The sequence below is a fragment of the Pogona vitticeps genome, chromosome 1 (assembly GCF_051106095.1).
Source record: "Pogona vitticeps strain Pit_001003342236 chromosome 1, PviZW2.1, whole genome shotgun sequence".
Lineage (NCBI taxonomy): Eukaryota > Metazoa > Chordata > Lepidosauria > Squamata > Agamidae > Pogona > Pogona vitticeps.
Window position 1 is genome coordinate 321896250 of NC_135783.1, and position 21215 is coordinate 321917464.

Genomic DNA, 21215 nt, shown 5'->3' on the forward strand with positions numbered 1-21215 from the left:
GGACCTGGCAAAGTGTTATATAAAATTATGAATTACAACCAGTCAAATATCAGTATTTCTTAATTCCAAACCATATGTTGAAAAACTGAACTCCAATATAAGTCCTTGAAGGAAAAAAAAACAAGGTAAAATTCTGAGGCACAGATTTTTTAAGCAAGCCAGCATATGTACTGTTTTCTCATAAATCTCCATTGCTTGGCATAACGATTTGCAAATATTAATGTGGTAGTAGAAGTCAGGAGGTATCCTAAGTGCAAAATGTTAAAGAATTCTGTGGTTAAAACATATAAAATTAATCCATTGTATTGTGACTTAATAATACATCCATGTGAAATTACCACACTGCAACTCTGTGAATAAACAAATCATATGTGATTTCAAGCAAAGTAAAAACAAAAAAAAAACAATAACATAAACTGAGGTCATTTGGAAGACATTGTGGCCATTGTAGAACATTTCAAATTACCACTTAAATTCCTACATTAGCATATCTTACTTGATCTTTTTAGAAATGTAAAATGCACCTTTCTGCCTCCAAACCTAATTTAAAACATTTTAGGTCAAATATACACAGAATTAAACTGTAAAAATGGAAGAAGGATGGGGGATGGGTTTCAAGGAATTTTTCTCTGATTCCAAATAAATGGCAACTATCATTAAGACCCTGTTCTATACATGAATGTCCTGTTGATTGGTTTTGCTTCCCAGAATGATACCAAAGCCACATCACAAAATGATCCAGGTACATATCTACCCATATGTTTCTACTTTCTGAGATTTACCTCATGCCATTTACTCTCTGTGGCTACATGTACTTAATTAGTATCAATACAGCAGGAGCAGTGAAAGTACAACGAAATTTCTCTGAAAAGGCAGACCTTATGTTTAGCAGAACTGCACCATTTTTTCCGGAGTGGGGGCAGATTTTAACTTCACCAGGAACATTGCTACAAGACTGGACGAAAAAGTGCCTTAGCATGTGATCCCTTCTTTCTGACCCATCCTTCTAATTTTGTGCTCTCCCCTGCCCAAGAACTAAAGCCACAGGAGATAAGACACTCATGATACAACAAAACTCAATCTGAAAAATGGAAGTGTGGCTACATCTTAGAACTGCAGTAATTCTACATAAATAGAAAGAAACAACCGTCTGCCCTGCACTGAAACGTTCTTTGCCACTTATCCTAATAAAACAACTCCTGATACCCAGAGTGAAGAAAACCAAGATGGCTAAGGATTTCCTGTCTTGTGCCTTTATGAACTGAAAGCTCCTTAAGTGGCAAGTAAGCCACTATTTTAATAATAAAAAGATTAAAGATGCATAAAGTAAAAGGGAGAAAATACTTTGGTCAATTATTTCTTGTTAAATATATTTAAGCTAGCTGTCAACAATTCCTCAGAAGCCTTGACTGAACAAACTGGCTTGTCTTGCACTTTCAAGGTCAGATTCTGATAACTAAAAAGGAAATGCTAGGACAGAAGCATTGCAACAAGACACTTCAGCAATGCCCAGTTGGCAATGTGATGGGTAATATGCCCACTGGCTGTAATGGTCATTGTGATGTCCCTGTAACAAAATAAATAAGGAAGCATTATTTTAAAAATGTAAGCCAAGCTCCTCCCTAAGGCAAGACCTTAAAACAACAGGAATAGAAGCCAGTTTTTGGTTTGCCATTTATAACACACAATTTAGAGCTGCTGTGGCCACTTCAGTCTTGTGAGTAGAAAGTCATTGTCTTTATGCTAAGCAGTTGTTAAGTGTCTGGTTCAAAATCCTTGGCCTCTGAAACACACAGAGTTCTTGGGGAGTATGCCCTCCCTGCAAAAAGGCATGGAAAGAATTCAGAATTCAGTCTTCAGTCTCTTCATATGTAGTCTCATCAAAAGGCCGATCCAGGAGAGGTACCAATCTATGGCGGGAATACTTCAACAGCAATAGGTCTCCAACATCATCTATTTCCTTTAAAGCCTGAAAAAGAAGGAACACCAAATGTAAGAAAGAGATCACTGTCAAAAAACAATTAAAGGGACAGGACAGGAAACACAATGGTTGAGATTAAAGAACTGTTTGGGCTCATGCTAGCAGCTTATACTTTTACAATATGACTACTTACTCCAAAACAAGAACAGTTCATACCATAAATTGCTCGTCGTTGTCGTTTAGTCGTGTCCGACTCTTCGTGACCCCATGGACCAGAGCACACCAGGCCCTCCTATCTTCCACTGCCTCCCGTAGTTGTGTCAATTTCATGTTGGTTGCTTCGCAGACACTGTACAGCCATCTCATCCTGTGTCGTCCCCTTCTCCTCTTGCCGTCACACTTTCCTAACATCAAGATCTTTTCCAAGGAGTCTTCTCTTCTCATGAGATGGCCAAAGTACTGGAGCCTCAGTTTCAGGATCTGTCCTTCCAGTGAGCACTCAGGGTTGATTTCCTTTAGAATTGATAGGTTTGTTCTCTTTGTAGTCCAGGGGACTCTCAAGAGCCTTCTCCAGCACCAAAATTCAAAGGCATCAATTCTTCGGCAGTCTGCTTTCTCTATGGTCTAGCTCTCACTTCCATACATCACGACAGGAAAAACCATAGCTTTGAGTATGCGGACCTTTGACGTCAAGGTGATGTCTCTGCTTTTTAAGATGCTGTCAAGGTTTGTCATCGCTTTCCTCCCAAGAAGCAGGCGTCTTTTAATTTCGTGGCTGCTGTCTCCATCTGCAGTGATCATGGAGCCCAAGAAAGTAAAATCTGTCACTGCCTCGATATCTTCCCCTTCAATTTCCCAGGAGGTAATGGGACCAGTGGCCATGATCTTAGTTTTTTGATGTTGAGTTTCAGGCTGTTTTTTGCACTCTCCTCTTTCACCCTCATTACAAGGTTCTTTAATTCCTCCTCACTTTCTGCCATCAGAGTGGTATCATCTGCATACCTGAGGTTGTTGATATTTCTTCTGGCAATCTTAATCCCGGTTTGGGATTCCTCCAGTCCAGCCTTCCGCATGATGTATTCTGCATATAAGTTAAATAAGCCGGGGGACAATATACAGCCTTGTCGTACTCCTTTCCTAATTTTGAACCAGTCAGTTGTTCCATATCCAGTTCTAACTGTTGCTTCCTGTCCCACATACAGGTTTCTCAAGAGATTGACAAGGTGGTCAGGCACTCCCATTTGTTTAAGGACTTGCCATAGTTTGCTGTGGTCCACACAGTCAAAGGCTTTTGCACAGTCAATGAAGCAGAAGTAGATATTTTTCTGGAACTCTCTGGCTTTCTCCATAATCCAGCACATGTTAGAAATTTGGTTGCTAGTTCCTATGTCCCTTCGGAATCCAGCTTGTACTTCTGGGAGTTCTCGGTCCACATACTGCTGAAGCCAACCTTGCAGGATTGTGAGCCTAACCTTGCTAGCGTGGGAAATGAGTACAATTGTACGGTAGTTGGAGCATTCTTTGGCACTGCCTTTCTTTGTGATTGGGATGTAGACTGATCTTTTCCAATTCTCTGGCCACTGCTGCGTTTTCCAAACTTGCTGGCATATTGAATGTACCACCTTAACAGCATCATCTTTCAAGATTTTAAATAGTTCAACTGGAATGCCATCACCTCCACTGGCCTTGTTGTTAGACAAGCTTTCTAAGGCCCACTTGAAAATGCGCGTATACAACTTCAATTAGCTATTAGCACTGATAAGGCCCCTCTCAAAGACAGGGGGAGTTCTAATTAGACTCTTTGGGATATTTGAGTACATTAAGAGAGAGATCTATTCAGTTCTAGGACATTTAACAAGGATACAAGTAATGAAAAGAAAATCACTTAAGGCAGATTAATTAGCATTAGTTCTTTTTTGTTTGTATGATTAGATCAGTCATGTTTAACAAAGAAAGAGGACTTTGTCTAGCAATTTCACTGCATCTGGTTCCAGGCACAATATGGAAAACTTTCCCAATATAGAAACATATAAAAGATCCTGGATATCAGTGTCTAGCGTTTTGTTGCATGCTCTCATCTTTAGCCTATCTATGTGTGTAACTTGCCTACTTTGCATAGTCCATGTATTTCCTAGGGCTAACAGAACAAGCAAAGGCAGTAAACTTTTTAAAAGAATATGTTGGTGTAGAATGAACTACTTAGGTCAGATTTTACTTCATTTTTTTAAGAAGAGAAAGAGTCCCTACCCACTGTTCGTATCTTCCACTAGCTCAGTGGTCACAATGTAAATTTACTAATTTTTGACAATCTCCAAATACCTTGGTGTACCCAAAATAACGACAATCACATTTTCTTCCTAAATATATGGCTGATCTTTCCCCCCCATGCTATATGTTCTTGCATCTCTTCTTTCAAACTTTTTAATCAATGCACCTCAGCTTCTTTTCATTCTTGCCTTGTCTCCACAAGAACCATATGTGGCAAGTGCTGTGACAAGTGTGAGGAAATACCAAGCCCTCTAACCCACACACATTTCAGTAGCTCTTATCCCCTCACAACCTATGTGGCCCCAAGAACATAAATTGAACAAATGAGTGCCATATGCCATGAAACCTCAAGGTGGTGACATAGTTTGGGAGAGCTCCCCCTTTAACAGAGGCCCCACATCCACTGAATTGGGGGAAACAGGGAAACACAGTAACAACGGCAGAAATCGCCAAACATGGTCTAACAGTGAGCACATTTTAAGCAAAGATTTAGAAAAAAGCAACATATGGCAATAATTTGAGGTTGAATTTTTTGTTGAAAGAGTCCGTTAACTGTTATTCTTGAACTCAGATTTAGGATTTTATTAATTTAAAACAAAGAAACGCACATGACTTGCAAAGACTACAAAAGAAATGGCATAGATTAACTCTGACTTCAGGAAAGTGAAATATAGTTTTCATCACTGAAAAGAAAGCATCAGCCCACAGGGATGGAGGTTATGGGGGCCTTTGCTCTGATCCACAGCCAAAGTATGTTCAGGCAAGGAAGTTTTATTTACATAAAACTGTTATACATTGTAATAGAGAACTGCTGCCCATCATGTGGCTTGATTTAATAAGGAAGCATTACAAATCTTAGTGTTTTCTTAAAGAGACCTCCACACTCTGAGCATGGGGAGTTATAACAGGGAGGCACAAAAGATGTTCTCTTTAGCAAGCATGAACAAGATGCAGGCATGTGTGAACAAGCTCCACATGGTCTCTTTTCTCCACACAACCCATAGGTTCTTAAAAACTACTCCTACATTCTGCATGTTAACGTTTGTGATGATTTAACAAAGGCAAATTCAATCTAATAACAAATATTCCAACCAAGCTAAAATGTAACTTTACTTACTCTGAATGAGATAAAAGACCAAGACACAGAAGAATTTCCTCAAATGAAATTACTGTAATTTGATACTAGTACCGTAGTGCCCTAATATTTCACCTTCCCATAGTGGTATCCACAGAGGAGCTTTCAGTCATTTTTACCATTTGCTCAAGCTGGTTTGATATTTGTACTTTAAGTCCAGAAAATATACATGTATGACATTTCTCCTCTGACAAACAAGGAGTCCTGTGGCATATAAAATGCAAAGGGACTTACTGTGGTGCAACTACTTATTGTCAGTTCTATGGACTGACAATCACTTGGTTGGATGGAACAACCAAATGGAAGACAGCTTGTACCACATGGTCTTGTAGTTGAAAAAAGCTTGTAAAATGCCACAGGGGAAGTAAATATTTGGTGTGTTTTTTTTCAACTGGGTCAACATTTTTTAAGATAGCAACTTCCTAAGATTAATTATACAGTACTTATGAAAATACAGACAAATTATTTGCATGCTAGGTGTTTTGAATCTTCTCGGTAAATATGGCAGGGAAGAAGAATGTTGTCATGTGCAGAGGGAAACTTCAGGAATGATTAAAAAGGTCTCATTTGGTGACAGTATAAAAGAGGAATGGAATTGAAACAACACTTTCTGGGGGGCTAAATGTTTTGGCTACTTTGAGCCCAAGAAACATGAAACACGGTTATGCTGAGAAAGCTATGGCAAAGCTACAGAATAGCAGGCCAGTACGAGAAGAAGATACATTGTCTATCACTTCCTGCAACTAGCAACTCTGTGAGCTTGGAATGTTATCCTATCCTCTGATAAGATTTTTGCATTTGGATTTTATTCTAAGAAAGTTTGACCTAGGGCAGCGATAGCAAACCTATGGTGCACGTGCCACAGCTGGTACACAGAGCCCTCTCTGTGGGCATGCAAGCCATAAGTCTCTGGATCGCTATCCCCAAGCAGCCAAACCTGAGGAGGCGGCTGCAGCCGCAGTGCCAGCGCCCCGACAGGCGGCAGACCAGGATCTGGAACAGCTGATGCTGGTGGCAGCAGGCCAGCTGAACTATAGGTAGTGCTGGGGTTGGTTGGGCACAAATGGAGGCGGATCCAGAGTGGGGTCTGCAGGCACCTCCATGCCTGGGATTCCTGCTGCCACCGCCACCACCCACTGGGGGGGCAGTTTGGGCACTCAGGGTCAAAAAGATTCAACATCACTGGCCTAGGGTTAAAATCAGTCTCTAAAAAGAGTAAGTGTCTTTCTAGGTTTATCCTCCCCTTCCCAGTCTTCATCAATTCAGCTTAACTTTCCTGCTCTGGAAAATCGGGGGGGGGGGGGATTGATGAAAGTTTTAGAAGGAATACATTTGCTTCATGTTGGGTAAAAATTTCTACCATTTTTGTATCTCTATTATACTATCTTGTCCTACAGCAGAGGTCCCCAGCCTGCGGTCAGTGGCCCGGTGCCAGTCCATGGCGTGAGCCGGACTGGGTCACAGAGACAGACCTCCTGCCGTGGCCCCACACTGCTGATTCGTGTATGCACTCCAGCATGCCCGTGCACCACACCACCGTTTGTGCATGCACATGAGCGCGCGCCTGCACAAGTGCCACCATTTGCATATGCACATGAGCGCACACTCATTTGTGTGTGACAGAACGTGCGCTTGTTCATGCATGCGCATGAGTGCGGGGGGGACGCCTTCCCCAGCCAGTCTGCGGGGTGAAAAGGTTTGGGAACCCGTCCTACAGCTTAATTTTCTGCTACTCTTGTATTTTCATTTCTGACTTTCTCCTGTTCTCTCAGATCTCAGTGCTGAGTAAATGTGCTGTCATCCCCTTTTACTCTCATATTTTCTGCTTAGCACCACCAGTTGCTCAATGAGAACCCTAATTTTAGAAACTATTCTTAAAAAGCTTCATTAAATCAAGCAGTAAAAGAGACAGATAGGAGTAGGTTCCAAGTCTGTTTAGATCGCAGGAATACTTCTACCGATCACTCACATATGTAAAGCCATCAATGGAAAGCCTGCACAGTGTTATTTTTCAAGAAATGCACAGTTCTGCCGGACTATGTTGTCATGGTATATCTACAAAGAGCTTCTTGGTTACACCAATTTAGCACAAAAGTCCTGCAAGGCCCACCCCTAAGCTGTTCCACTCTACTGCTCATCTGATGGCAGACATGGATAGAAATGCAGGGTGAGTTTTATAGCAACCCCAGGTGAAATGCTGATGTGAGATTATTTCAGACTATTGCATCCCACTCCCATACTTTGGTTTAGTACTAGCTTGCATACTAGCAGCAGGGAAAAAGTACTGTACAATTGCGCTATAGAGATATAGCTATTAATTGTTCCCATATGCAACGTGGAAAAATGAGAAAAACTATGGGTTAACGTAACTGGATTGGCTATTACTTAGCTTGTTTGGGTAGCACCCAAGGTTTTCAGATTCTTGAGCATCTTAATTAATACAAATGTACAATACCCACTTCTTTCATTAAGGTTGTCTTTAAAACCAACTCTCTTAACAATTAATTAAGTATTCTTTTAGCTGTACCTACTTCCTTTTTTTATCCTTGGTAATTCTTCTAAAACTTAATTATCTAGCAATATCTTTACCTCTCTATACATTTCTGGAAATCTTATATAAAACAGTATACAGTGGTGCCTTGCATAATGAGTGCCCCGTATAACGACAAATCCGCATAGCAATTCGTTTTTTGCGATCGCAAAAGCGATCGCATTGCGATGTTTCCTATGGGGAAAAATCGCTTTGCTATTTTTCTCCATAGGCCCCGGCGGGCGTGTCGGAGCGGCCGCGGGCAAGTTCCCTCCCGCGGCCGCTTTGAACCGCGGGCCGGCATTCTCAGGGCGGGCGCATCGGAGCGGCCGCGGGTGAGTTCTCTCCTGTGGCCCCTCTGAAGCGCCGGCCGGCATTTTTGGGGCGGGCGCATTGGAGCGGCCGCGGGCGAGTTCTCTCCCACGGCCGCTCTGAACCGCCGGCCCGCCGGCATTCTAGGGGCGGGTGCATCGGAGCGGCCGCGGGCGAGGTCTCTCCCGTGGCCCCTCTGAAGCGCCAGCTGAAGCGCCTTTGGTTGCAAGCGCTGCTTGCAAGGAGGGAGACGATTCCTCTCTGGCCGGCGGCTTGCTTCCGAAGCCAAAAAGGCAGGGAGAAAGTGCGGGAAGTTCAAACTTCCTGCCTTTTCTCACTGCCTTTTTGGCTTCAGAGAGCTCCAAAGCTGCCCATCGCAGCGGTGGGGACCCCCAGGGAGGTCTCCCAGGGCGTGCACGCCACCATGGGAGACCTCCCTGGGGGTCCTCGCCGCCGCGATCGGTGCCTTCAGAGGTTTCAAAGGGATTTCCCCGACATTGGAGGAAGCCCTTTGAAAGCTCCAAAGGAAGCGGAGTGCCGGGAGGCTAGAGCAGGCCGGGGCCCTGGGCGCTCGCCCCTGGCTGCACGGAACCAGCAGAGGGCTGGGAGGCTTGGCCCCCGGCCGCGCAGAACCAGCGGAGGGCCGGGAGGCTAGAGCAGGCCGGGCCCCTGGCTGCTCGCCCCCGGCCGCGCGGAGCCAGCAGAGTGCCCGGAGGCTTCGGACCGGTAAGTCCTTTTTTAAAAAAAAAATTCTGTGTGGGTTTTGGAAGGTGGGTTTGGACTGGGGGGGCTATGTTTGTGGTTTGTGTGTGCGTGTTTTTTTTTTTTTGCGGTATTTTCACCGCAAGCACTTCGGCTGTGTGAAAATGGGGGCTTTGGTCCTCCCAAAGGCCCCATTTTCACACAGCTGATCGGCGGTTCCAAAATGGCTGCAGCAACCATTTTCCCTGCCCTCGCTTACCGAGGGCGCAAAAATGGCTGCCCCAATGGAGGAACATCGCTGAACGGTGAGTTTATCCCCCATAGGAACGCATAATGCGTTCCTATGGGATTTTCCATTCCGTTTAGCGATGTTTCCACATAGCGACGATTAATCTGGAACGGATTAACATCACTATGCGGGGCACCACTGTACATTCAATTGAAAAAGTTTTAAATAATTTGAATTTCAATTAAGAGAAAGTAGAATTTTTTGAAAAAATATAGTTTTCAGTTAAGCCAAAATTCAATGGTATAAATTCTCAGCAAGTTTTTGAAGACCAGCAGGCTTTTTCTATGCTAGCAAAGTCTGATATTGTTCAAATAATACTTTGGTGTTTAAAAACAAAGTGCTCCCACCTGCAACCTAAAACACCCCATTAATTGTGTTCTGACTGACATGTTTATGAGTATGTCACCTCAGCTCTTTCCAAGTGCAGTTACGAGTGGTATTCACAACTGCTGTTAATTTTCATTAGGACAAAGTCACAAATGTCTTAAATGTCTTCATACAGCTTCCTTTCTCTTAGCCAACACTTTGAAGAGGTTCTCAGCTTCTTTGAAGAATGCTAGTAACACTGATGTGGCAATTCCATATAGGCTCCCTAACACCACACCAAAGAACTGACTCAGAGCTAAGAGACGTTTCTCTTGGAACACTCAAGGTTTACAAAGCAAAGCAGCCCATCTCAGATTATACAAGGCTCTTTTCTAACTGCAGGGAAACACAATGAAGTTGAAGATAGCAGAATTAAGAGGACACATGTGAACTGAACAAAACTATTCTTCTTTCTTTCATGTTTGACTGCTATGATTACTTAGCTAGAAATTGACTTTGTTCTGTTTTTAGAGGTGTCAGAGGAGAGACAAGCTTAAATACTTACAATATCTAGTATCTCTTTGGTATGAGATGCAGACAAACAAATTCGAGCTCTGGATTCAATAATTGGTGTGGCAGGAAACCCCACCACCACAACACCTATGTGCCGTTTCAACATCTCTCGTCCAAATGCACTACAAAGGAAGCAAGACAAGATTAACTAAGAAGCAGTGGCATCTGAAGGCCTATACTGCACGGGTGCAATGGGGTCTTTGATTAAGAATGCCTTGGAAGCCACTCTGTTGACTGCCTTGGCTTACAAAGAGAATGCCTGCACACAAAGACCTCTTTTGTTCAGTCCTGAGGTGGTCTTCCTAGAAAGGTTGCGCTGTATTAAGTTCTAACAAAGCTGAAAGATTGTATTTGGGAGAGGGTGGTGTTTTAGCAGGCTGTTTCTAAATGGATTAGTAACTTAAACTTGGACGTTTCTTTGATAGAACACAGCAACTTCAGCTTGAGAGCTCACCAATCAAGAATTCCACCCACCCCCTCCCTCCCTGACTGCTATCTGCCTTCCTGAGTGAGTGGAAAGTCTATGTTGTACAGCTGTAAGGGTGTGTGCATGTTCTGCAAAAAAACAAAGATAACGCAAAATCCAGCAAATAACTAAACTTCCTGAGAACTCATGTTTTTGAATTGAATTATCCATTCAGTCATATCTGACTCTTGGTGATTTCATTTGCCAGCTTTCTTCATGATTTTCAATCTTGTACCGCTTTTTTCAGCTGCTTTTTAATTTGCCCAGTACTGTATTTGATTTTATTACATCCAACCAATGCATTCTTTAGCATCTTTGTTGTCTTTTACCACTGACCATTCTGAACATAATGTATTTCTTCAATCTCACCTCTAGCCTTCAACTAAAGGCTCTTCATACCTCATTGACTTTCTCTTACACTCCACAAGGACTGTCTTCCAACATGCAAAAAACCTCCCCCTCTCTCTGTTCTACATCTATGATTTTCTGACTCTAAGCTAGCAGGAGAATGGTTTCCAATTGCTACTACATTTGACAGTGCTCAGTGGTGACTATCCCCCATGCAACTTACCCGATTTTTGCTGGCATATACAGCATCAAAGGTACAACAGGGGAGTCTTCATTTCCATAGATTATAAAGCCCATTTCCTTAAGCCGCCTTCGGAAATACCTTGTGTTTTCAGCCAACTGCTGTATGCGCGCCTTACCTGATAGGAAAAATTGAACAAGGTGTCATTTTCGTTACAGTATTTTAGAATCATGTTTTGAAACAAATGCAGATGTTAGTATCTTGAGGAAAGTGGAAGCTCACTGTAAAAATGCAAATTATAATATGTTACCACTTCCTGCCTCAGTATCATCTTCAGTACAACCATGTTTTTACTGAACAATGAAGACCATTATGCATTTTCAAATTGCTTGCTTCTTTCCTCCAACAATTAGTCTTGCATTAGAGTTTTTTAGAGACCAAATTGCTAACATGCGCTGGATTATAGACAAAGCCAGAGAGTTGCAGAAAAATATCTACTTCTGCTTCATTGACTATGGAAAAGCCTTTGACTGTGTGGACCACAACAAACTATGGCAAGTCCTTAAAGAAATGGGAGTGCCTCGCCACCTATCTATCTCCTGAGAAACCTATATGTGGGACAGGAAGCAACAGTTAGAACTGGATACGGAAACACTGATTGGTTCAAAATTGGGAAAGGAGTATGACAAGGCAGTACAGTGGGGTCTTGACTTAAGAACGGCTTGAGTTAAGAACATTTTGACTTAAGAACCGCTCTCATAGGAAAATATTGACTTGATTTAAGTACTTAGATTTGAGTTAAGAACTGAAAAAAACCCACGTGGGAGGCAGGGAAAGTGCAAAAAGTGAACTTTCAGTTAACTGTTGGCCAGTGAAAAGGGTAACTGTCTGCTACCTCACTCATCCCAGCGTTTAGAGAGTGGATTGGGAGACAGTCTTCGGACTGCCTTGTACTGTACTGCCTGGACTGTATTTTCCCTGCCTTCCCTGAACCTTTCTTGACCTAAGAAAAAAAGAAACAAAATATCCCCCTCTAGTGGTCGAAGGCAGAATAGCAGCTTTCCATTAGTTTCTATGGACGGAAAAGAGCAGATACGGATTAAATGGTTTTCAATGCATTCCTATGGGAAATGCAGATTTGACTTGAGAACTTTTTGACTTGAGAACCGCCTTCCAATACGGATTAAGTTCTCAAGTCAAGACCCCACTGTACATTGTCCCCCTGCTTATTCAACTTATATGCAGAATACATGTGAAAGGCTGGACTGGAGGAATCCCAAGCCGGAATCAAGATTGCTGGAAGAAATAGCAACAACCTCCGATATGCAGACGATACCACTCTGATGGCAGAAAGTGAGGAGGAATTAAGGAACCTTGTAATGAGGGTGAAAGAGGAGAGTGCAAAAAAAGGTCTGAAGCTCAACATCAAAAAAAACTAAGATCATGGCCACTGGTCCCATCACCTCCTGGGAAATAGAACGGGAAGATATGGAGGCAGTGACAGATTTTACTTTCTAGGACTCCATGATCACTGCAGATGGAGACAGCAGCCACGAAATTAAAAGACGCTTGCTTCTTCGGAGGAAAGCGATGACAAACCTTGACAGCATCTTAAAAAGCAGAGACATCACCTTGCCAACAAAAGTCCGAATAGTCAAAGCTATGGTTTTTCCTGTTGTGATGTATGGAAGTGAGAGCTGAACCATAAAGAAAGCTGACCGCCGAAGAATTGACGCTTTTGAATTGTGGTGTTGGAGGAGGCTCTTGAGAGTCCCCTGGACTGCAAGGAGAACTAACCTAGCAATTCTAAAGGAAATCAATCCTGAGTGCTCACTGGACGGACAGATCCTGAAGCTGAGGCTCCAATACTTTGGCCATCTCATGAGAAGAGAAGACTCCTTGGAAAAAACCTTGATGTTAGGAAAGTGTGAAGGCAAGAGGAGAAGGGGACAACAGAGGATGAGATGGTTGGACAATGTCATCGAAGCTACCAGAATGAATTTGACACAACTCCGGGAGTCAGTGGAAGATAAGAGAGCCTGGCGTGCTCTGATCCATGGGGTCACAAAGAGTCGGACACGACTAAATGACGACGATAGAATTTTTTAAATTAATTCCAAGCCTATAAATCATTAGAATACTGAAAATACATATGCTATCAACTATTTATTTTAGGAATGAAATATACATGAAAGGAAGGAAATCTGTCAAAAGAAGATTATTGCTGAGAGCATAACAACTTAGATACACACAAATTGAGCAACAGAAGATTAAAGCAATGACCAGGTGATAAGGAATGCTTAAGGTTCCACACAGTAAGACAGAAATTACATGTATAGGCTGAGATGGATCAGGACATTTGAGGTTTCACTTTCCACTAAAGAAAAGTGCAGATGAGTATTTTAAGCCTATGCTAAATGTATTTCCCATTTTCATGATAGGTTTTAGATTATAACAAAAAATACAAAAACATCAGTGCCTATGAAACAATTTTGCAGTTTCCTTTATTATGTTATCTAAATTAAGTTTAATCTGAAAAACCTTCAGCTTCTCCATTGTTCAGATTCTTCTTTACCTTATTTATACAAGCCAAAATCAACAGCCCCTGATAGGCTTCTTTATTATTAAAAGGGGTTCAAGTGGCCTAAAGAAAATTTCATTCATGCTCATGGAATAAGCCGAAAAATAATTAATGACCATGTCTGGGTGAGGCTGTTTTTCCCGAGTGCACCTTGAGACATAAAAATCTGCAGAATCTAGCTATGTGGACAGATGTCTTGCAGAAACTGAACATCATAAAACAAAAAGCAAGAAGTCAACTGAATAAACATTTATTTCACTGGTGGAAGAGATACACAAACTGACACTGGCCACCCACTATGACACAGAAACTAGCACAACTGCCATTCTTTTAAGCAGCACTCTGATCTAATGGCAACAAAAACAACTCATAGAGAGCCCCAGGACCCAAGAAAAACAAATATATTTGCTCTGAACAAAAGTGCTGTGAGATATAAGGTGCAATATACATCAAAGCCAAATATATGTCAAATTCTATCCTACAAACAAGCAAAGGTGGAAGCCTGCAGTATCAGTGTTTGCTTTACATCTCTGCTAGTCCTTTGATGGCAAACTAATTTCACTGGAGGCTATTAGAGTTTAAAATCAAAGTAACCACCTGTGAAGGATAATAGTCCAAACCTTTCCTTTCTTTTTACAGCAGGGTTTCTAAACCAAACATCTGTTTTACAATGATGGGACACGTTTGGTTTCAGAAGTCTGATGCTACTTACATGTGCTGCATTATTTCCAGTGTTTATTCCTACTATCATCCATGCAAAGCAGCAACCATCAAAGGTTTAAGTTTCTGTTTCTGTTTGTACCGTCTAGCAATTCTACAGACCTTTGCTAGATGATCTTGTTAGTTTCCCTGAACTTAGAAACACTTTTTTTTTATTTCTGTAGGACAATCACTTTAGTTTGTGGCAGCAGAAACAATGGGGCACTTTGAAGGCTAACAACATTATTATGGCTTAATGTTCTGCGGACTACAACACATTATAATCTATCAGATGAAGTGGGTTACAGTCCATGAAAATATCACCAGAATATATCTATTAACTTTCAGATACCACAAAACTGCTATTTTCATGTGTTTTAGAGGATATGGAACTCAACAAATGAGGCTTTTCTGCCAGGAATGCTGATCTAGAATCACATTGCATCAAATCTAAAAAATTTCAAAAATTTGATGCCAAGGGATATATTAAAAAGTTATGTCACTAAGTGGAAGGAAACTGTTCTTATACACAACTACTTGCCAGTTTTAAGTGTCCAACACAGATTTTAACCTAGCTATAAAAGTGTCTGTAAGCACTAAAAAATAAATGCTTGTTCTCTGGATAAGCTGAGTGTAGAGAGATGGTACAAAGGAGACTTTGCATATACTTGTTACAAGACCGATAAGCCCTAGACAAGGCATTTAAAATTCTCTTTGCTCTCCTTCCATGACAACAGATTTTGTATAACATAACTTATCAGAAGTGGTACTTAACTCTGAGAGTAGCAGCTTTCCTGACAAGAGCCATCAAAAGTCAAGAATTATCCACAATGATAAAAATAATCAAGCAAACATCTTAAGGCTGTCTGAGACACATTCACTCATTTAACTCATGCAGCGGTTTTCCAAACACATGCCCTTGCTCCCCTGCATATAAGTATGTTCATTGTGAATTGAATCTTACAAATGTGAGACTTCTAAACAGGACTCACTCATCTGACGTGCTGTGAGAAAAATAAATGTATTGTCCACATGGGGTCCACTCACATATTCTATATACAACAGAGAAGGAGCACAGTGTACTTAAAACTGCAAAGTATACAACGGACCTCCACCTAGAACTATTTGGCAGTGTGTTTAGGCATGCACTAGATCCAAAATGTAATACCAAGTGTAGACATCTAGTTTCAGCAATTACCAGAGTGCGCTAAAGTTCAGTGGTGGTAGAGCAACTCTAGTAATGAAGAACTGGTTTTTAACATACATTAGTGATTAAAATGTCTTAATCTTGAATCATAAAGACAAGGCAAAAACTATGTCTGATAAAACCACTCTAACAAGTTGATGCCTGCAGACAATAAGATAGACTACTAAAGACCAATTAGCAAATTAAGATATCTTTTCTGCAATCACAGTATCTTTTCTGGCAGTGGAGGAAGAAAATCTGGATTGAGCACATCCTGAAAAACTGAGTGCAATATGCCATTCCTTTCCTTGATTTACTGTATTTTCTTTTTTCACATCTCAGGAGACTTTAAAAATCACCTCACAGTTTGGTCTGGAGAAAAGAAAAAGAGTGAAAAGGATATATATAGTGCATTAAGGCTATTTTAAATTTGAACTTGGTGATTTCCTAAATAGTCGTGCTATATTAATTCAGCTGTGAAGCACGTACATAATCTCTGTTTATCACATCTTTACCACCATGCTTTCAAACAGCTACTACATTCCTCCAGCAGCTCACCTGGAAACAAAGTGGGAAATGAGGCTATGCTGCTAGGGTAGAAAATGCCTAGGAGCAACTTTGTCCAACTTCTGCATTAAGACATTCTGTGAATTCTAGTCCAAAGGGCTAAAGGTTCACAACTGCTAATCTCGAGTAAACTTTGGAAATGTTTTGCACAACAACTTCAAATAAGCATTCTTCCCAGTATGCTCACAGAGAAAACAGTCAAAACGGAGTATACAGGTGGCAGCAATTCTTATAGTTCTAGGATCCAGAGAAATTGCCTGGTCTTAAAAACCAAAGATTTATTTAAGAACTACATATGTAATATTAAACTGAGAATAGTTCAAGTAAAACATTACACTTTAATAGCATAAATTATTTATTACAGGGTTCAATGAAGTGTCTGCTAATTATGATTAAAATAAAAGAAGAGACCTTCACTTTCTTATCTTCAATTCCAAATTGTAAATCCAAATTTATGGATTATATGAAATAAATGTACCATTATATATAAAATTTCAGTATAAAAACACTATAAAACAACATCTGGTTGCAAATAGTAGTAAAGGTCCTAAAAAGGGAAGTGAAAAATAAATGTGCAGCTTTCATTTATATGGAACTTTCAACTTAATTTTTTAAAAATGAAACTAAACCAAACAGAGGGAATTTAGAACTTGTCATTAAACTAATATTCTTGGGCATAGCAATATTACAAATGCAAATATAAATCTTTTAAGCATGTGAAAATCTAAGAAGTGAACAGCAATATCCTACTGAAGAAATAGCTGCTGTCACAAAGTACTACTCCACTTGCAAAAACCAGTGGAAGGGAAGTATTTTCTCCATTTTACTGATGTTTGTCACTATACCATAGGCTGGATATAGCAGAAGAGCTGGGGATCCAGCAAAGGCTACCACTGTGCTAGGGTTGGTGTTTGTAATTTCCACAAATTCCTTTTCCCCACAACCTTTGAGGCCACCTCCCACAGTGTTCAGGAGGGCCAGCCCTATCATGTAGATTTTCAGGAGTTGAAGCTGGAAGGAAGAATTGTACACCTTCCTTCGTTAGGCAGCAGGTACTACTAACAGAACTGTAGTTATTGAGTTTCAGGATCCAACTTTTTAAAGGCCCAGAATTGAATGAATAATTAATGCTAATACAAGAGAATACCAGTGGAGAAGAAACGTAACAGAAGAAAAACAAAGTTTTGCTTTAAATAAAACATTTTTGAACTGAATTACTCAACAGTCCAAAGATGATAGCTAAAGAGCAGTGGTGGAAATTTTACTAAAAATAGTCAAATTTCCTTGCCCAAGCCACTATTCTATTGTCAAAGTTGAACAAGTAATATTTCTCTACTAATTCAATTTTGTGATTTTTTCTAAAGTTACACAGTACCAGTTCATCTGAAAAATCAATAGTTATGAAAAGAGAGTAAGAAAAAAAGAAAAAGAGAGAAGGGAGACACAGTGAAAACAAGGTTGTTTAATGTCATAGACTTTCCAACAGTGTGAATCTGAAATCCACGATTAGATTTTTATTATGTGTTGTTGTTGTTGTTGTTTAGTCGTTAAGTTGTGCCCGATGCTTCGTGACCTCATGGACCAGAGCACGCCAGGCCCTCCTGTCTTCCGCTGCCTCCCGGAGTTGGGTCAAATTCATGTTGGTAGCTTCAATGACACTGTCCAGCCATCTCATCCTCTGTCGTCTCCTTCCCCTCTTACCTTCACACTTTCCCAACAACAGGGGCTTTTCCAGGGAGTCTTCTCTTCTCATGAGATGGCCAAAGTACTGGAGCCTCAGCTTTAGGATCTGTCCATCCAGTGAGCACTCAGAGTTGATTTCCTTCAGAATGGATAGGTTTGTTTTCTTTGCAATCCAGGGGACTCTCAAGAGTCTCCTCCAGCACCACAATTCAAAAGCAACAATGCTTCGGCGGGCAGCCCTTTTTATGGACCTGCTCCCAATTCCATACACTGCTACTGGAAAAACCATAGCTTTGACTATGCGGACCTTTGTCAGCAAGGTGATGTCTCTGCTTTTTATGATGCTGTCTAGGTTTGTCATCAAAGCAAGACGCCTGCTTGCTTTCCTCCCAAGAAGCAGGCGTCTTTTAATTTCGCGGCTGCTGTCACCATCTGCAGTGATCATGGAGCCCAAGAAGTTAAAATCTGTCACTACCTCCATATTTTCCCCTTCTGTTTGCCAGGAGGTAATGGGGCCAGTGGTCATGATCTTAGATTTTTTGATGCTGAGCTTCAGACCATTTTTGGCACTCTCCTCTTTCACCCTTATTAAGAGGTTCTTTAATTCCTCCTCACTTTCTGTCATCAGGGTGGCATATCTGAATTTTGGTGGTAATTCTTCCAGCAATCTTAATTCCGGTTTGGGATTCCTCCAATTCCACCTTTCGCATGATGTATTCTGTTTATCAGTTAAATAAGCCGGGGGAGAATATATAGCCTTGTTGTACTCCTTTCCCAATGTTGGACCAATCAGTTGTTCCATATCCAGTTCTAACTGTTGCTTCCTGTCCCACATATAGATTTCTCAGAAGATAGATAAGGTGGTCAGGCACTCCTATTTCTTTAAGAACTTGCTATAGTTTGCTGTGGTCCACACAGTCAAAGGCTTTTGCATAGTCAATGAAGCAGAAGTAGATGTTTTTCTGGAACTCTTTGGCTTTTTCCATAATCCAGAGCATGTTAGCAATTTGGTCTCTAGTTCCTCTAGCCCTTCGGAATCCAGCTTGTACTTCTAGGAGTTCTTGGTCCACATACTGCTGAAGCCTACTTTGTAGGATTCCTCCCATTCCTGCTGCCCCAACTGACTGCATTTTGCTGCCTTTTTAATTCTGTCCTCTGTCCTTTACCCCTCCTGGCTCTGAATGGCAGGACGCTCACCTTACTGGACTTTCTCTACATCTGGACTGGTTCCTTTGGCCTCTGTGGTACCCTCTGGCACTCACCGGCTTCTCTGGCACAAAGCAGATGTCTCAGGGTGCATAATCCCTTCTTGGTGTAAGTTAGCAGAGTTTTTGTCCCAGGCAGTTTTTGTCCAAGTCGAATCTAAATTTTGCAGCCAGAGAAGTCTGTAAGTCGAGCCGTCTGTAAGTCGAGCCGTCTGTAAGTCAAGGGTCCACTGTATGGCCTCCATGTGTCTAATCCACTTTTAAACTCTTCCAAGTTCATGGCTACACCATATCTTCACAGTAGCTAATCTGATTGTTTTAATATGTGCTGTGTGAAGAAGCACTTCCTTTCTTCTTCTCTGGAACCTCTCAAAAGCTTTAATGGATGAGCCTAGGTTCTGGTATCCTAACCAAAGGAAACACATCCCTGTTGTCGTTCTCCAAATCATACTTTTTAAAAACCTATTTTATTCTCTTTACTCAACCTTCTAACCCCTCCACTCAAACTGCATCATAGCACAGTTGTTCCTGCTCCTGCACCATTTTTGCTGTCTTCTCATTTCTGCATTAGACAAGAACACCCACTGTTGTTATGTGGCATTAAATCTCATTCAGCTTATGGCAACCCAGACAGGATTGTCAAGGTATGTGAGCTGTTTTAAGGAATAGTTTTACCAGTGCCACACTCCACTATGTGAGTTTCCATGGCCAAGAATTTTGAGTCTCAATCCATCACTTGTTGCCCACTATAACACTAACACACACAGAGAGACACACAGACACACACACACACAATTGCACAGATCATGAAAAGTTATGTTCTAAAAGAAACTAGTGTGCCTCCACATTTCATTATCTTGATGTATAACTTGTACTCTGGAGAAGAAACCACCATTAGGGCATACAGTGGGGTCTTGACTTGAGAACTTAATCCGTATTGGAAGGCGGTTCTCAAGTCAAAAAGTTCTCAGGTCAAATCTGCATTTCCCATAGGAATGCATTGAAAACCATTTGATCCGTATCTGCTCTTTTCCATCTATAGAAACTAATGGGAAGCTGCTATTCTGCCTTCGACCACTAGAGGGGGATATTTTGTTTCTTTTTTTCTTAGGTCAAGAAAGGTTCAGGGAAGGCAGGGAAAATACAGTCCAGGCAGGACAGTACCAGGCAGTCCGAAGACTGTCTCCCAATCAGCAAACCCTCGAGCCACACGGTGCTGTTGATGAACGCCAGGTCAGTACAAAATAAAACTTCCCTCATCCATGATGTAATTCTGGATGAGGCTGCTGACCTGGCGTGCATTACTGAGACCTGGGTGGGAGAGGAGGGTGGTGTTCCCCTCTCCCAGCTGTGTCCGCCTGGGTACTCGGTCCAGCACCAAGGTCGCTCGGAGGGTCGGGGAGGGGGAGTTGCTATAGTCTATAGGAGTTCTATCTCCTTGACCAGGCTTCCTGTCCCTTTGAGAGGAGGTCTTGAGGGCCTGTATTGTGTGTTGGGCTCGCGAGACAGGTTAGGGATTCTGTTGGTGTAGCGCCCACCCTGCTGCGTACCAACAGTCTCCCTGCCTGAGCTGACGGAGGTAGTCTCGGACCTGGTGTTGAGGACTCCCAGGCTGTTGGTGCTGGGGGACTTCAACATCCATGCCGAGGCTGCCTTGACTGGAGCGGCTCAGGACTTCATGGCCACCATGACAACCATGGGGCTGTCTCAATGTGTCATCAGCCCGACGCATGAGAAGGGCCACACCTTGGACCTGGTTTTCTCAACGGGACTGGAAGATGGTGGTTTGGATGTGGAGGGGCTGGTCGTGACTCCATTGTCATGGTCAGACCACTTCCTGGTCAAGTTCAGTCTATTAGCTTCTTCTTCCCTCTGCAAGGGTGGGGGATCTATTAAGATGATCCGCCCTCGGAGACTAATGGATCCAGATGGATTCCTGAATGCTCTGGGGGATTATCCGTCTGATATGGTCGGCGCTCCTGTCGAAGCTCAGGTCACCCTATGGAATAGGGAGATGACCCGGGCGGTTGACACGATTGCGCCTAAGCGCCCTCTCCCTGCTCGCCGAGCCCAGACAGCTCCTTGGTATACTTCTGAACTGCGGGCGATGAAGCGAGAGGGGAGACGGCTGGAGCGCAGGTGGAGGAAATCCCGCTGGGAATCCGATCGAACACGACTTAGAGCCCATTATCGGGCCTATTTCGTGGCAATACGGCTGGCGAAACGGCAATATTTCTCCAGCCGTATTGCTTCCTCAGAATGT

At 42.1% G+C, this 21215-nt stretch overlaps 1 protein-coding gene across 1 annotated transcript in view; it reads right to left on the reverse strand.

Annotated features, from left to right (window-relative positions):
* Positions 1-287: 287 nt before the first annotated feature.
* Positions 288-21215, reverse strand: part of SPTLC2 (serine palmitoyltransferase long chain base subunit 2) — a 106917-nt gene continuing 85989 nt past the window's right edge. Inside the window, exons 10-12 of the mRNA XM_020794370.3 lie at positions 11074-11209; positions 10029-10158; positions 288-1969 (exon numbers count right to left, since the gene is read on the reverse strand). Of these exons, the coding sequence (XP_020650029.3) occupies positions 1850-1969; positions 10029-10158; positions 11074-11209 (386 nt within the window). The 3' untranslated portion in view covers positions 288-1849. The remainder of the gene's footprint in view (positions 1970-10028; positions 10159-11073; positions 11210-21215) is intronic.